This window comes from Benincasa hispida, chromosome 2, assembly GCF_009727055.1.
Source record: "Benincasa hispida cultivar B227 chromosome 2, ASM972705v1, whole genome shotgun sequence".
Lineage (NCBI taxonomy): Eukaryota > Viridiplantae > Streptophyta > Magnoliopsida > Cucurbitales > Cucurbitaceae > Benincasa > Benincasa hispida.
The window spans coordinates 31,827,753-31,844,268 of NC_052350.1; the positions used below are offsets into that span (position 1 = coordinate 31,827,753).

Consider the following 16,516-nt stretch of genomic DNA (forward strand, 5'->3'; position numbering starts at 1 on the left):
CAAGATCTACCATATGTAGTAGTTTACAACACTTGGAAACCTCTACAAAGTGGGTCGTATCCATAGTGTCACCAGGATCAGTTATCCCACATTAATCCTTATACTACAGACTTATCTAGGTTATCCCTTAAGGCATGATCCACTTGTATATACATACTTAAGTTTACATAAGATAACCACAAATCTTTGTTTATTAGATATGAGTAAATGTCATAATAAAATAACAATTATTTTATTCATAAAACAATGTGTATAATTAGAAACAATGAGGCTCCGGGAGAATTAGGACACCAATCCCAACAGTTTGGGCATCTCGGTACCAGAAGTTACCACGAGATTACCCTTTGTTTCTTAAGTCCCATTGTTCCTTTAATGAACAATGGTTTGTGATCCGATCATCAAATCGAGTCTTCTCGAGCCAATGAGAGGGTGGGGCCCCTTGCTCAGGACCCAGAGTTAGTACTTAAGGGAACAACCTCTCTACTATCCCTAAAAGCGGGTTGGAGTGAGTTCCATCTTGCACCCTATGTCCCCAGCTATTTACTCGGTCTTACTCCTGAAATGGGAGGTTTATTGAGCCAGTGCTATTGAGCAAACCCTCACCTATGCAAATCTAAGGATAATCCCGAATAAACAAGAGTTCATAATTAGCTCATGATTAAGGTTAAGTTACTTAGGCCATCGTTTTGAAATACAGTCATGAACAGTAAACAACATTATAAAGTAAGAATGACTTATTTCGTGGTCCGATCTTGTGCAAACTCATTACATAGGACACTCTCACTCCTCACTGAAGGAGTTAGATAACATGCAACGGAAGAAATCAGAATCAATAAGCACTCTAACTACACTTAATAATATGAGTTTTAAACATGCTACTCATTGGAAGTTCACAAAAGGGTTTGAGCTACACTTTACCTTTGAAGAAAACTCCACGAATTCAGCAAGAAATCCATAGATTTGAACTTGATTCTTCAAGTAGACCACCACCAAGATCTTCTCTACTAATTTCAAAGAGGATTGTGTGATGGAAACACTTAAATTAAGCTGAATTTTGGATGAACTTAAGTGGGTTTTGTAAGTTTTCACGGCATCAATATTTTGGTTCAAAATCACAACATCTCTCCCAAATTCTCAGCACGAAGCTTCAATTTATAAGTTGAAAAGATGCATGGAGATGGTGTTTGCATGGAAGCCAGCTCCAGCTTCACCAGTTTAATGAAACTCAAGTGGGATTTGGTGATTAACCACTTAATCACAAAGTGGATTTTTCCAACTCAATCCAATTTAATCATTTTTTTAATCAATTTGATTAAAAATGTTTTTTGTTTAAATAAACTTATTTTATTTAAATATTTAGTTTTACAAAATTAATTCAAAATAAGTAATTTTAAATAAAACTAATTTTAATTTTAATTAAACTTTTTAATTAAAATATTAATTTAATATCTTAATATTAAATTTAAAAAAATACCAATTCTGCTAATATGATTCAATTTCATATAATTAATATTTAAATAAAAATTTAAATATTAATTGATTCTCCAATTTCGTTTAATTTCGATAAACTTAAACGTTTCACTTGTATCGTATACAATTAATCGAAAACTCTAAATTGAATTTGAACATTTCAAATTCATAACCTTAATTTCAAATTACATCCAACAATACTCAATTTATTAATCCAATTTACGAGCTAGTAGAGGGACCTAATGAACCTACAGATCACGAGCTTCAATGATTTGTAATTAATTGGTTAAACTCTTTAAACTGAATTAATTACTATTCGTTAACTATCAAGGCACACCACTATAGCTCAATAGTTGCTCTCTCCTCACTGTAGATGTGTTTTTGTCCATTTCAACCATAATGAGTAAGTTGATAATTCACAGGTCGTTCGTATTTATAGTTGGATCAAAATTATTGTTTTACCCCTGAATTTTGCACCTTAAGCTCCCACTGACCCTCTATTGAACAACTGATTATAATACTATTTATAAATCATATCCATCTCTACCAAGAGAGAGCAGGGGCCCGTTATTCAAGACTAGGCATTAACATTTAAGAGAACAACCTATCTGCTAATCCTAAGTCCGGTAGGAGTGTATTCCATCTTGCATAGCTATGTCCCCAATTATCTACTCGGTCTTATCCCTAAAATGGGAGGCTTATTGAGCAGTGTCGTTGGGCTACTCTCATCTATGTAGATCAAAGGATAATCCCGAAATAAACAGGAGAGATTAAGATCATGTCACCCTATGTCATTTTAGTTTGAAATAGTCAGTTTTAATAGTAAACGATTGTTATAAAGAAAATTGACTATTTTAAGGTACAATCTTATGCAAACTCATTGTATAGGATGCCCCCACTCACATGTCTTTACATGAATGGTTTGTGAGTCACATCATTTGTATCGGTTTACAAAATGGGCCGCATCCAATAGTGTTACCAGGATGAAATACCTAACTTCATCCATATACTTATAGAGCATTTATGCTATATACTATAACTTGATCTTGTTTATGTCACCACGTAAAGTTAAAGTATTCATACTATAGTCATGAATTTGTTTATTGGATTTTCATAATAGAATGCAATATCAATAACTTTATTGAATAAAATACTCAACAATACTGTATTGATAAATATAATATTTAACACGAATTACAAGAGTTTTAGGACATCCCCAACACTCATGTCATCACATGTACGAATTAGGATCACTTCATTTGTAGCACTTTACAACCCTTTGTAGCAACTACAGAGTGGGCTGCATCCAATAGTGTTACCAGAATAAGGCACCCAACCTTATTCATATACTATAGATCATTTTGACTATTTACTCAAACATTATCTACTTTTACGTCTCCACATAAAGTTCAAGTACTCATATAATAGTTAGAGATCTTTTAGTTTATTGGATTTATTTTTAAAACGAAATAAGCAATTCATATATTCAATAACAACTTAATGTATTTTCATAATAAGTTTATTGTTTACAAACCACGAGTTTCAGAACATATAACCCAACAATATATTCACATAAAAAACTCAACAAATAAAAAACAAAAAAGAACATTTGAAATTATACATATCGTCACAAAAACAAATAAAAAACAGAGAAAAAAAAAGCAGAGAATAACATACACAATAAGTAATTTGCAAAATTACATAACTCTATTTAGACATTGATAAAAATCTATCAGATAGACAGTGATAGGACTATATGTCTATCAGTGGTACGTAGAGATACAAGGATATCACAGTCTATACCATTTGTGTTCCAATTACCCACATAATTAAACTATAAGCAGTAAGTAGACATGGATAGAACTCTATCACAATCTATCAGTGATAGACAGTGGTAGAGATTTATCTTTGCCTATCACTAATAGGCAGACATAATGTTGGAAAACAAGCACATTCTAAGCCCATAATTATATATACAGGCACGACAACAAATAAAAATTGAAAAAATATTGAAAAGACACAAATACAACAAGCAAATTTTAGAAAAGGGATAAAGTTCTATCATAATCTATTAGTGTTATACAATAATAGAGCTCTATCATAGACTATCCAATTAGCCACATTCTGATGGAGGAGAAGGAGGAGGAGGAGGACGACGATGATAAAGAAGAGGGAACAAGAAGAATGAGAAGAATAAGACAAACATACCTTTCGATTTCCGATGATGAAGAAGAAGAAGGCAAGAAGTCGCCACACTCAAAGAAGTAGAAGAACTCACCGAAGAGGCTGAAGCCGAAGAAGAAGAAGTTGACGATCGAGGAAGAAGAAGACGCCCAAGTCGAAGGAGAAGAAATCGCGCGATTATGCGCGTGCGAAGTTCAAATGTAAAGAGGGTATTTTTTGGGAAATTTAAAAAATGGAAAGCTGCTTGCCGGTTACTTTTTTTTTTATTGCTATTCATGTAAATACTTTGAGTTTTTTCTACTTTAAGAATTTTCCTTTATTTATTTATTATCTTTTAGATAAACAAATGTCAAATAATTAAAAAGAGAGAGTAAGAGGGTATTGAAGAAGACAGAAAAAAAAGGAAAAATAGAGAAGTAAGATGGTATTAATGATTTTTGTTCATATACTAACACCAAAAGGTATTTTTGAAAAATTTGAAAGTTCAAAGGTATTGTTGAAATAAAATACTAATGATTTTCCTCCAAAACACTAACGATTTTTATCCAAAATTAATGATGAAAGTATTTTATAATTCAGTTTGGAAGTTTGAATATTTTTAAAATTTTTGAAAATTCAAAAATATTTTTTATACAAAATACAACATTTTGGAATATTTGGTATAATTTAACCTTTAAACAATCTCCATCCAAACAATTCTGCAACTCGCCCGAGTGTGAAACACCACGCTCTTCGTTGTTTATTATCCCATCGGCAATCCCGCCTTTTTAACCAGCAACACGTCCTTTCACTTCACTTCCCATTTTTCCCTCCTCTTCCTCGCTGTTTCTTATCCAAATTTCGGCGGCCATTAATGTCCAAATTCCTGCTCTCTCACGCTCATCTTCTCACCCTTCCCAACAAACACCATTCCTTTTCTCTCAACCATGGCGTCGTCCCCATCCGCTCAGTCCTCTCTGCTCCAGACAAGCGAGGTAGAAAGAAGCGGCAGGCCCGGCAGCAACAACAATTGCACTCGAAGGACCACGATTCCACTGCCCTCGAGAAGTCCCTTCGCTTCACTTTCATGGAGGAACTCATGGACCGCGCCAGAAACCACGACCCACTCGGCGTTTCTGATGTCATTTACGATATGGTTGCCGCTGGTTTGAGCCCTGGACCTCGCTCCTTCCATGGATTAGTTGTTTCCCATGTTCTCAATGGTGATACTGAGGGAGCGGTGAGAACTCACAAGCTCTCTCTCTCTCTCTCTGATTAATTGTTTCCCGTGTTTTTTTAGATGGAAGGAACCGGATACATTTTTATCCTGACAAAGTAAAACTTGTTTTGGTCCCATTGTAATTTTTCTTTACAAATTCCCAGATATCTATTTTTTTCTAAAACTTATGGGTATGCTGAATGTAGATGCAATCTCTGAGAAGGGAATTAAGTGCTGGACTTTGTCCTCTCCATGAAACGTTTGTTGCATTAGTTCGGTTATTTGGTTCCAAGGGTCTTGCTACTAGAGGCTTAGAAATCCTTGCCGCCATGGAGAAATTGAATTATGACATCCGTCAAGCATGGCTCATTCTTACTGGTAATAGCTTGAACTTCCTGTCGAGAATGCTCCTAATAGATACATTTTCGTGATGCTTATATTTTTGTCTTAGTTGCTTGAGTTATTTTGACTAGAGGAACTTGTAAGGAACAAATATTTAGAAGACGCCAATAAAGTGTTCTTAAAGGGTGCCAAAGGGGGTCTTAGAGCCACCGACAAGATTTATGATCTTTTGATTGAGGAAGATTGTAAAGCCGGGGATCATTCAAATGCGTTAGAAATCTCATATGAAATGGAGGCTGCTGGGCGAATGGCAACAACCTTCCATTTCAATTGCCTTCTTAGTGTCCAGGTGATGTTTCTTACTATTGGATAATTTTGATGCATGTCTTTAAAAATACAGGTACAGTGATTTGAGGTTTCTGTTTTAAATTTAGCAATGTAGAAAGTGAACCTTATTATAATGGTTCTGGTAGTGTGCTAATATATCTATATGTACGTTCTTCTAGGCTTTACTAATTAAGCTTCCATTGGTTGGTGTCTAGCAATAAGAGTTTTTTATATTCAAATGTGTTACTTTTCTCTCTTGGACTTTATCATTTGCAAGAGGATGATATATATTTTTTCTTCTTTTTAACTCTTGATTACCTCTATGCCTCTTCCTTCTTCCCTTTTCCCTTCTTGTGTGGGGACGAGTGTCAGTATAGGTAAGGGGGAATTAAATGTTTGATGTGGCCTTGCTTTTGTCCTTGCTTGAGGCAGTTATTTGTAGCCAGGGGATAAAGGATTTTAGGGTGTAGAATTCCAATCCTTCGCGTAACTCCTTTTTTGTAGGTTTACCAATCTTTCTCCCTTAGGAAAGTCAGTTTTTCAGCTCACCGAAGGATTAAAATCCCTAAGAAAGTCAGTACGTCCAACATGGTCTTTTCAGTTCTCTGGAGGATTAATATCCTTAGGAATAAGGTTCTTTACTTGGCAGGTTATTCTTGGCTAGGCTAACATGATGGATAGGTCTGTTTTGTTGTATTTTTCTGTTGGAAAGCAAAGTAAGACTTGGACTTGGAGATGTGAGTTTCTCGTTAGCATGGCACAAAGAGACATGATATGATCAGGGAGTTCCTCCCTCATCCACCCTTTTTAGAGGAGAGTTGTCCTCTTCTTCTTCTTCTTCTTTTATATATATAAATTTTTTATGGTATGCTAGAGAGTGTGCTATTTTATGGGATCTTTGGGGTGAGCAAAATAATTGAGTGTTTAGAGGATTGAAAAGGGATCTTGGTGTTTAGTCCCTTGTTAGATTTCATGTTTCCTTCTAGACTTTAATTTCAAAGACCTTTTGTATTTATTCTATAGGTTCTATCTTGTATAGTTGCAATCATTTCTTCTAGTTGGGCTCTTGTTTTTGTTGGTTGATTTTTCTGTACGCCCATGTATTCTTTCATTTAATTTCAATGAAAGTTGTTATATATAAAAAAGTATTTTTCCCCTATTTTCCATGATGAAAGACAAGACTTTTATTGAGAACAAATGAAAAAAGGGCATGAAAAAATATAAGTTAAAAAATGAGGAGCCAATTGTAATGATTTGGCCCGTCATTAAAAATCCTAGTTCATGGGGTTTCTACCATAGTTCTTGTCCTGCTGGGATGGTCACATGGCGGAAAAAAATGGGGGTTTCTGCCATATGTAGATCTATAAATCTTTTAGGGACTAGATGTATTTTTTCTTATTGATTGAAACGATGACCTTCATTGAGATAAAAATAAAAGAATATAAGAGCATACAAAAACCAAGCCCTCAAAAGAGAGAGGAACTTCCTATAAAAGTAGGGACTTCAACTAAACAAAATAAAACCTGTAGAATAGTTACGCAACGTTTTGAAACCGAAGTCCACTGAGAAGCATAGTACCTAATGAGAGACAAAACCTCAAAAGAGTCCCACTCTAACCCCTTAAACATCTTGTTGATTCGTTTCCCCCATAGGACCCAAAGAACAACACACATTTTGCCATCCATAAAAAGCACTCCTATGTCGAGTATGTGAGAACCCACTTAGCTCTTGCGACCGCACAATGCCACCGAATATGATCCATGTCTTCTTTTTGATAAAGAATACATCAAAGCAGACCAACAAACGAGGGTAACTTCCTTGGAAGCTGAGCTACGGTGTATGTTAGCTGAGCCATTGGGCATGCTAAAGATGTAGGGACTAGGTGTATTTCAAAATGATGAAGTACTAAATTGTTACATGCTAAAGATTAATCCCTCACTTTAACATGATTTTTTAGAGTAGAGATTAAATTATTTATAGAATATAGGGATAGAGTTGTTTTATATTAAAAAGGGTCATGGTTTGGCCTAATGGTCAATGGGAGAGATTGTTGGAGGAGGTTGGAACAATGTAGTAGTTCTACATTATTGGGTGTTTGAGTGGTAAATTACCAAATGTATTTCACAATTGTATGATGTATCCTATAGTTATAATATGAGGCCTTTAGGGACTGTTTGTTTTTTGGGACCGTAGATAACTGAAATCTTTAGATGCCCAAAATTATAGATATTTGATACCTTACGACCTTACTTGAAAATGATCTGTTCTATAGGTTGTACATCGTGTCCTTGAGTTCTATAGATGTCCGACATCTTTAGATACCATGTTTGTTTTATAGGAACATTTTTGTAAATATTTGGGAAAATTTAGATAACTATGTTTGTTTTGTAGTATTTCTACTCGGGAATGTCGTAAATTTATATAATGTTCCAAGAATGTATTTACGAATTCATCAATTTATAATTAATTTAATATAATTTGAGCGTATATAACATACCTGTTTTTATTAATTTGAATTTCTTTAAAAATTAATATATTTTATATTATTTTTTTATGTTAAATTTTTCAACAAGATAATATATATTAGTTCAAGATTTTTTACAAAATAAACAAGGTTCGGAATATCGATGTTGATGGAAATGTCGAGATCCCCATTTTGTGGAAATATCGATGGGAATTTCGGGGAACTTTATGGAAATTGATGAAAATTGTTCTAATTTAGTTAATGAAACTTTGATTGTGGCTGAATTAGACTATATTTGACAATTTGTAATCATCATTTCTATAACGTAAGACAAAATTTAGATGTATATTGTAAAATATATGTATAAATGTCTATGCGAGAGCAAAAATAAAAAAAAAAGAAAAAATAATTACAAAATAATATCAAATATTGGAATTGAATTACAAATTAAATGACATGAAATATTTGTATATAAAATAATTGTAAATTGTTTATTATAAAATGAAGTGGATACAAAAATGAAAAATCATACCATTAAACTAACATAACATAACATGATAAGAATAAAAAAATCGTAATATTGAACATAGCACAACGTAATGGAAAAGAAAGAAGAAAAAGAAAACTCTACAAGTAGATAAAGCTTGAGAGAAGATGTGAGGAACATTAGAGAACTCACATTAATTCAAGTTTGAGGTGAAATGATGTGAAAATTTAATGAAAAATATTTGAATGAAAATATGCGGTTTCTTGAAAATAAAAATTTTGTATGGTAAAGGAGAAAAAATTTTCCTTGCACTTCCCTCAAGCTAGCATAGCTAATTGCTTATTAAAAACTCGAAATTTCGAAATATCGAAGAGAATGTCGATTTATCAATGGAAATTTTGAAATTTTGAAAAATTGGGGGAAAATTGAAATTCCCCCTACCGAAATCTCGAAATTTCGAGATTTCCAAAATTTTGAATTATAAAAATAAATATTAATTTAAGTTTAAATTTGAATATCCTTCTAAAAAAATAAAAACAACTTTGATATAACCAAAAAGAGTTACATATATGGTTGAAAGTATTTATTTTGATTATAAAATATAAATAAAGAAGGGTGATATATTTACACATATGTAAAAGAAAAAATGGAGGGTAAAAAAGTAAAAAGGGGATGCCCTCATCATGGGAATCTACCCATGTTTTAAGAGGGCGTCCAAAACTCTCGAGATGCCCAGAAATATCTAGATGTCAGGACATTTTACATTATTGTGAAATAAACATGAATCTTAGATTCCCATTAAACCAGATCTCCCCCCATGGTTAATAAAAAAGTCCCAAGGCTCGGGGCCTAGAGCCTTGGTGTTTCACAAAAGGTCTGCGCCTGAGGTGTCTTATTTTGTTTAGCCTCATCTTTTCAAGGCGAGGTGCTAGATCTATGCCTTGAGCCTAAATGTGTGTTCAGGAGGGCTTTTTAAAACATTGTTAATTTCATGTGCATCGCATGTGTTATTATGTCTAGTATTCTTAAAATGTTAATTTTTTTCCCTCTTTGATCTCTCCTAAAAGCTTTAATTTCTTAAAATTTTCATCATTTTATTATTATTATTATTTTTGAAACGAAAACAAAACTTGAATATATTTTTTTATTACTCAAATATATTCCTATTATGCATCCCACGATGTGTTCTTGCGTAAGCCTTAGAAGACTTATGATTTGGAACACCATTAGAGGATTTTTAAACTTGTATATACTGGTGCAATGACTATGTGGTGGATGATATTTATTTCCTCGATGCTAGTAAATTATGAAGTCTATAATTATTGTCCATGTGTGTGAAGACTATCCATCTGTTAGAGAGATCAAACTAATACGATTAATCTACTTGTTTAGGCTACTTGTGGAATACCTGAAATTGCTTTCTCAACATTTGAGAACATGGAATATGGAGAAGGTTAACATTTTATTTTCCGTTTCTCATGTACTTTGTTCGATATTCTCAATAATGCTTGGGCAATCTAAATAATTGTTCTTTGGTAGTGTGTGTATATGCTAATTCTCTTTTTATTTCCTTTCATGTATTTCAAAATAATCATGTTTTTAAATGAATTTTGTGTTTTTTTTTTTTTTATAAAAACAACTTTCATTAAGAAAAAGATGAAAGAATATACGGACATACAAAAGTCAAGTCCACAAAAAATGGGACTCCCTCTACAAGAAGGGACTCTAACTATACTATACAAAATCATGTCAACAAAATAATTAGAAAAAACTGATGTATATCAAGAGAGAATTTCATTAATGATCAAAAGTTGTAAAGACAAGAAGACGAGTACTCTATTTATTATTGAAAAACAACCTAGTCCTAATCCTAATAAACCAAAGAAAGTAATCCTAATCCTAATAAATTAAGGATTTGACCATAATGCCCTAATCCTACTACATCATTCTATCCACCACCACCCCCCCGAAAAAAAAAACTCATCCTCGAGTTTTGAAATGAAGTTGAAGGTAAAAATAAAAAGGTAAGCCACTTGAATGGAAACAACTCTAAAGAACTAATATCAACAACATCTAAATTGCACAAGTCGAGCCAAGATTTGTCTTTTGAAACGGAATAAATTTTTCAGCAAAATCACCATGAATTAGTCCAAGAATTATGTTGTTCAAGAAATCCATTGCCAACGTAACCAAGTCGGAAGAAAATATTAGTTTTAAAGTCGGAAGTAAATTTGACTTAGGTTGGGCCATATTTGTTGTAGTGGACTTGAGTATGAGTTGGTCTGAAGGCTCAATAAAAGGAAATGAGCTCTAAATTGGAATTGGGTCTGGTTGTTTTAGGTTAAAAAGTATGGGTAATGGGTCAGTTTGACAAAAAGAATTTGGGTCAGTTTTGCAAAAATAATATGGGTGGAAAAAATAATTCACCTCGCGTTGCTTCATCTTCTTCTCTCTCGTGAACGACTGCGAATGGGATGTCAATCGGCCTCCAATGATCTCCTTCGTCAGCCATGCAATCTTTTTCTTCTTCTTTTTCTTCTTCTTTCTTCGTCGGGTCTATCAATTCAACCACCTTAGCCTCGTCGGCGATTTTTCTAGAATACTTGCATTTTTTCGATTCCAAACATGACATCTCCCACGTTGCTTCACAATCGACTTGAATTAGATTTTCAAGTTTCTTCAAATAAATTTGCTCGCGGGTATTCTCTTTTTTTTATCTCCAATGGCTTCGATTTCAACATCTCTTATGTTGTGGTGAGATTCGTGGGTTGGGTCACGTTCCTCCATTTTTGACATCGATTTCCTTTTCGATTTGAGTCATGCAAGCTCCAATTTGAAAATAGTTTTGTAGTCGTTGTATTCTTCTCTTTGAAATTGTGGTCTGCGAGCTCTTCTGTCCATGTTCCACTCCCTATTCTCTTCTTCACTGGATAGTTCTTCAAATTGTCCTTGTCTCCTCTGATAAACACCCAATCTTGGTTGTTCTTGAACGTGTATAAGAGGTTCTTGGACGTTTCTTGTAAAGATTTGAGGTTGGTAGGTGTTCTGTTGCTCTTCTTGATCACCAAGATTCTTTTTGACTTCAATATTTTGGGTGGGGTTTACCAAATCTCGAAGTTGTTTCTCCCCTTCGTATACTTGATCCAACTAAAGAGAAATTTTCTCTAGTAACCTCATGATACCATCGATAGAACCTTTGACCGATTGGAAGCGTCTGGTTGTAGTCTTCGGTGATAGGACGGTGGGTGTCTCCGTCTCTTTGTTTTGGGAAGTTTCTGCCATCGAAGGCTTCTTTCTGTCCATCAAGCCCAATTGATCTTGATGCTCTAATACAAATTGATGTATGCCAAGAGAGAATTTCATTAATGATCAAAATTTGTGAATACAAGAAGACAAACACTCTATTATAATTGAAAAGCAAACTAATCCTAATCCTAATAAACCAAAGAAACTAATCCTAACCCTAATGAACCAAAGAAACTAATCCTAATCTTAATAAATTAAGGATTCGACCATGATACCCTAATCTTACTACATCAAAAACCTTTAAAATTGAAACCCAATGATAAACATGAAAACAAGCAAGAGACCAAATTTCTTTAGCTTCCCTCTCAACCCCCCTTGATAATGAGAGATTACACGTGGAGCACCAAAATAAAATAAAATAAAAAATAAAATTTACAATCATGCGGACTAGGATTTGTTACAAAAATAAAGATACAATTTCAATCTCCATTGCCATCCAATTTTCTTTCTTGCTTTGTTTCTTAGTATTCCCAAGTTTTCATTCAAAGTCTTCGGAGTTATTTTGAAGATGGATATCAAAAGTTGTTGTGTTACGAATCTTTATTTCGGCATTTGGCACGAGAGGAACAATTTTATCTTGGAAGATTTGACTTTTAAGAGGAAGATTTCTCTTGCCTTTTCTTCTTTCCAATGGTTTGAAGAAAGGTTGGTGGAAATGCTTCAGGATCCCATCAAGGATTTCTTTCAATAGAAGGATAGAAATGATTTAGAAGTGATTTGATTAGCAAAATTTGGCTGGTTTTTGGAGTGTGCTGTATGGCCTGCTAATGGTGGAAGATCAAACTTACATGTTCTAGTTGGTTTTAACAAAAGAGGTTGGCTTGTTTTTTGGGAAATGATTAAAGATTTTCTCACTTTAGAAAGATATCAAGCTAGATCTGACCTGTAGATGGTAAGATTATTTGGTCTTGCCTGAGCATTGAAAGATTGGATAAGAGAAGCTTTGCTGAAGTCGTTTCAAAGGATCCTTCCAATCCATCAATCTTAACGTCACCCACTCCCAAAGTTGCATTGGATAAGTCTTGTGTTAATAAATTATTTGTTTTGGTTCGAAAGGAGAAAAAGGTGGTGAATTTACAGCTAGAATGAGAGCTCATTACTATCGGATGAAGATTGAATTGGTTTTTGAAGATTTTTTTCACTCTTTTGTCAATTAATCCATTTATGGATGACAAGGCTTTGATCAAGGGTCACAAAGAACTTGAGTCTCATATCTTCATTGGAAAATGAAATGTATTTTACGATTACACCTCAAAATTGAGAGATGGTCCAATCGATTTCACTCCAATATCTGGAACTTTCCTGAGATGCTCCTCATGTTTTGCCTCTGTCTTGGAATAAACTAAGATATCATCAATAAAAACTATCACAAAAATGTCGAGAAACTCTTTGAATACCCTGTTCCTCAGGTCCATAAACACTGTAGGAGCATTGGTCAATCTAAAAGACATTACAATGAATCCATAATGCCATAGCTAGACCTGAACACTACCTTGAGATGTCACTATCTTTTATTCTTAATTGATGGTAACTTGAACGAAGATCGATCTTAGAGAAAATGACCCCCTAGTACCAGGAACATAGGGGAATGTCCAGAATGTGCCAGCAAGAGGTTGACCTGAAGACCCGTCGGTAGAGATGTCCAATTTACCCACGGGGACGGGACCCCGCCTCGATTAGGCGAGGAATGGGGGAAAAAAATTCCCCGTGAGCTAAACGGTGACGGGGAATGCATTTCCCTTCCGTCCCTGCCCCCGGCCCCGGCCCCGCCCCATTTCCCGTCTCTGCCCCAATTAACTTTTACATATTATTTAGTATTAGTTATCTAATGTATGTGTTGAAATTAGGGTTTGCGCTCTAGGGGCAATTTGTCTTTTCATTGTACCCTAGGGTTTCCCTGTTCTCTATTTAAGCTGTTGGTCTACTGTATTCCTTTGTATCAGTTTTCTAATAATAATTCCCTTATCCCGTGGTTTTTCTCCCTGATTAGGATTTTCCACGTAAATTCTTGGTGTGCTATTTCTTTTCCCTACTCCATTTTTCATTGGTATTAAAGTATGAGACGAAAACCCTGGCTACCATTGAGGAAAATCTAACAGAAGAACCCAAATCGAGAATCCAACTAATAACCCAGATATAACCACTGTTATCTAAAAAGCCATTGATGAGATACTTCCAAACCCTTCTTCCCCACTTTCGTGTAGACCAGCCGTTGCCGCCCTACCCATCGCCGACCGTCCTCGTCGCCCCAGCCGCCGCCTTCGAAGACCCAACCACACCGCAAAAACCCACTCGAGTTCTGTCTGACCGCTACCTATTTGAACCAGCCGCGCGCAAATGAAAGAGGTTGCCCGGTTCAGATGCGCGCAAATGAGGTCGACCAGCGACCAGCCACGCGAAATCGGTCCGACCGGTCCCAGACGCTGCCGACCGACGCCGTGGAGCACCGATCTGCTATACCCAGCGTCGACTGGTCTAGATTTGCGATGCCTGAAGCTCCGATCTGCTATACCTAGCGCCGATTGGTCCAGATTTGTGATGCCCGGCGCCGATTAGTCAAGTTTCCTTCCTTCGGGAGTGCGCCGACCTTTTCCTCTCAGATCAGAGCCTCATCCCAATCTTTTCCGCACCAAAGGATAGATGGAAGAAATATGGGTACTTTCCAGTTGGGTGATGAGCAACCGAATGGGACAATTTTCGCCGATCATGGATGAGTTTGGAGGGGGCGAGTCTTCATCATACCACCAGGACCAAGGAAATATAATCCAAGATCAAGTTACCCAGTTGCAGTTGCTGATTAAACGACAGAACGAAATGTTTCAATAGCAGCTTGCTGCTCTTGGGGAAGCCATGGGATCGAAATCCAAGATCCAATCAGATCTAAATCCATACCCTGAAAACTCGGTAACTTCGTTCCCTACTTACTCCTCAAATTCATGTTCTGGAACTATAGGCAATTCTTCTGGAATTATTATAGGGGAAAAGTTGAATGGTGATAATTACTTCTCTTGGTCCCAATCTATTAAAATGGCTCTTGAGGGCCGTCACAAATTTGGATATCTGATAGGTGAAATACCAAACCAAGGATCGGTGACCCCCAAGAGCGAATGTGGAAAGGAGAGGATTCTTTGTTGAGATCAATTTTGATTGGCAGTATGGAACCTTAGGTTGGAAAACCTTTATTGTATATAGCTACAACCCGTGATATTTGGGAGGCAGCCCAGAAACTCTACTTCAGTAGACAGAATGTCTCACGTTTATATACTCTACGTAAGCAGGTCCATGAATGCAAATAGGGAACGATGGACGTTACTGCTTACTTTAACAAGCTAACTTTGTTGTGGCAAGAGATGGATTTGTGTCGTGAGATGATTTGGAACTGTCCTTGTGGAGGAGTGTTACATTATCAGTTTGAAGAAACGGATCGCATGTATGACTTTCTTGCAAGACTCAACTCTAAATTTGATACAGTGCGCAATCGTATACTGGGGACCAGACCTATACCATCCCTAATGGAAGTCTGTTCTGAAGTTCGCCTGGAGGAAGATAGGTCTAAAGCCATGAACAATACACTTGTAACACCAACAGATTCCGCTGTTTTCCAAAACATCAGGCCCTGTACAAGATAAACAGAACAGTAAGCCGCCCCCAGTGTGCGAACATTGCAAAAAACCCTGGCACACTAAAGATCAGTGCTGGAAACTCCACGGCCGACCGCCAAATGGTAAGAAACGACAGCCAAGTCGGGCTCTTGTAGGTGAATCTGTTACTGAAGATACTCAAACTCAGAACCAGGAAACTACTTAGAACACTACTACAGTAGGTGTAAGTGCAATCGCCCATACAGGTACTTTTCAATCTTTTGGCCTTGTGAGTATAACTAGTAATAAACCATGGATATTAGACTCAGGAGCCATAGATCACCTCATTGGTTTTTCTGATCAATTTTTATCTTATCAACCTGGTGTTGGAAATGAAAGAATCAGAATTGCAGATGGGTCCTTTGCTCCTGTTGTTGGAAAAGGACGGGTGTCACCCTTTGCCGGTTTAATACTCCAAGATGTGTTGCATGTGCCAAAAGTGTCTTACAATCTGTTATCTATTAATAAACTAACAACAGATTTGAAGTGTCGTGTTAGTTTCTCACCTAATGATGTTGTTTTTTAGGATCTAACCTCGGGGATGACGATTGGCACTGCCCGACATGACAGGGGACTCTATTTCCTTACTGAAGAAGCTTCCTTTAGGATATGTGATAGGACTAGTTTGTTTTCTTCTCATTTTTCCATTTCTGAAACTGATTATATGTTGTGGCATTATCGTCTTGGCCATCCTAATTTCCAGTATATGAACTATTTGTTTCTTCATCTTTTTCGCAACTTTAATATTTCTAAATTGAAATGTGATGTGTGTGTCCAGGCAAAACAACCTCGTGTTTCTTTCTTTTCTCAGCCCTATAAGCCCTCTAAACCGTTTACTCTATTCCATAGCGATGTCTGGGGTTCTTCACCAGTCACTACCATAACTGGAAAGCGTTGGTTTGTAACTTTTATTGACGATCATACTCATCTAACCTGGATTTTTCTTCTGACAGATAAATCAGAAATCACTTCAGTTTTCCAAAAATTTTACAATTCTATAGAAACCTAGTTCAACGCTAAAATCGCTATTCTCAGGAGTGATAATGGTCGAGAATACCTTAATAACACCTTACGCGAATTCCTTATCTCCAAAGGTG

General features: G+C 35.8%; 1 protein-coding gene across 1 annotated transcript in view; it reads left to right on the top strand.

Annotated features, from left to right (window-relative positions):
* Positions 1-4,374: 4,374 nt before the first annotated feature.
* LOC120071230 overlaps positions 4,375-16,516 on the top strand; it is a 41,933-nt gene continuing 29,791 nt past the window's right edge. Inside the window, exons 1-4 of the mRNA XM_039023363.1 lie at positions 4,375-4,873; positions 5,059-5,230; positions 5,326-5,543; positions 9,865-9,925. Of these exons, the coding sequence (XP_038879291.1) occupies positions 4,508-4,873; positions 5,059-5,230; positions 5,326-5,543; positions 9,865-9,925 (817 nt within the window). The 5' untranslated portion in view covers positions 4,375-4,507. The remainder of the gene's footprint in view (positions 4,874-5,058; positions 5,231-5,325; positions 5,544-9,864; positions 9,926-16,516) is intronic.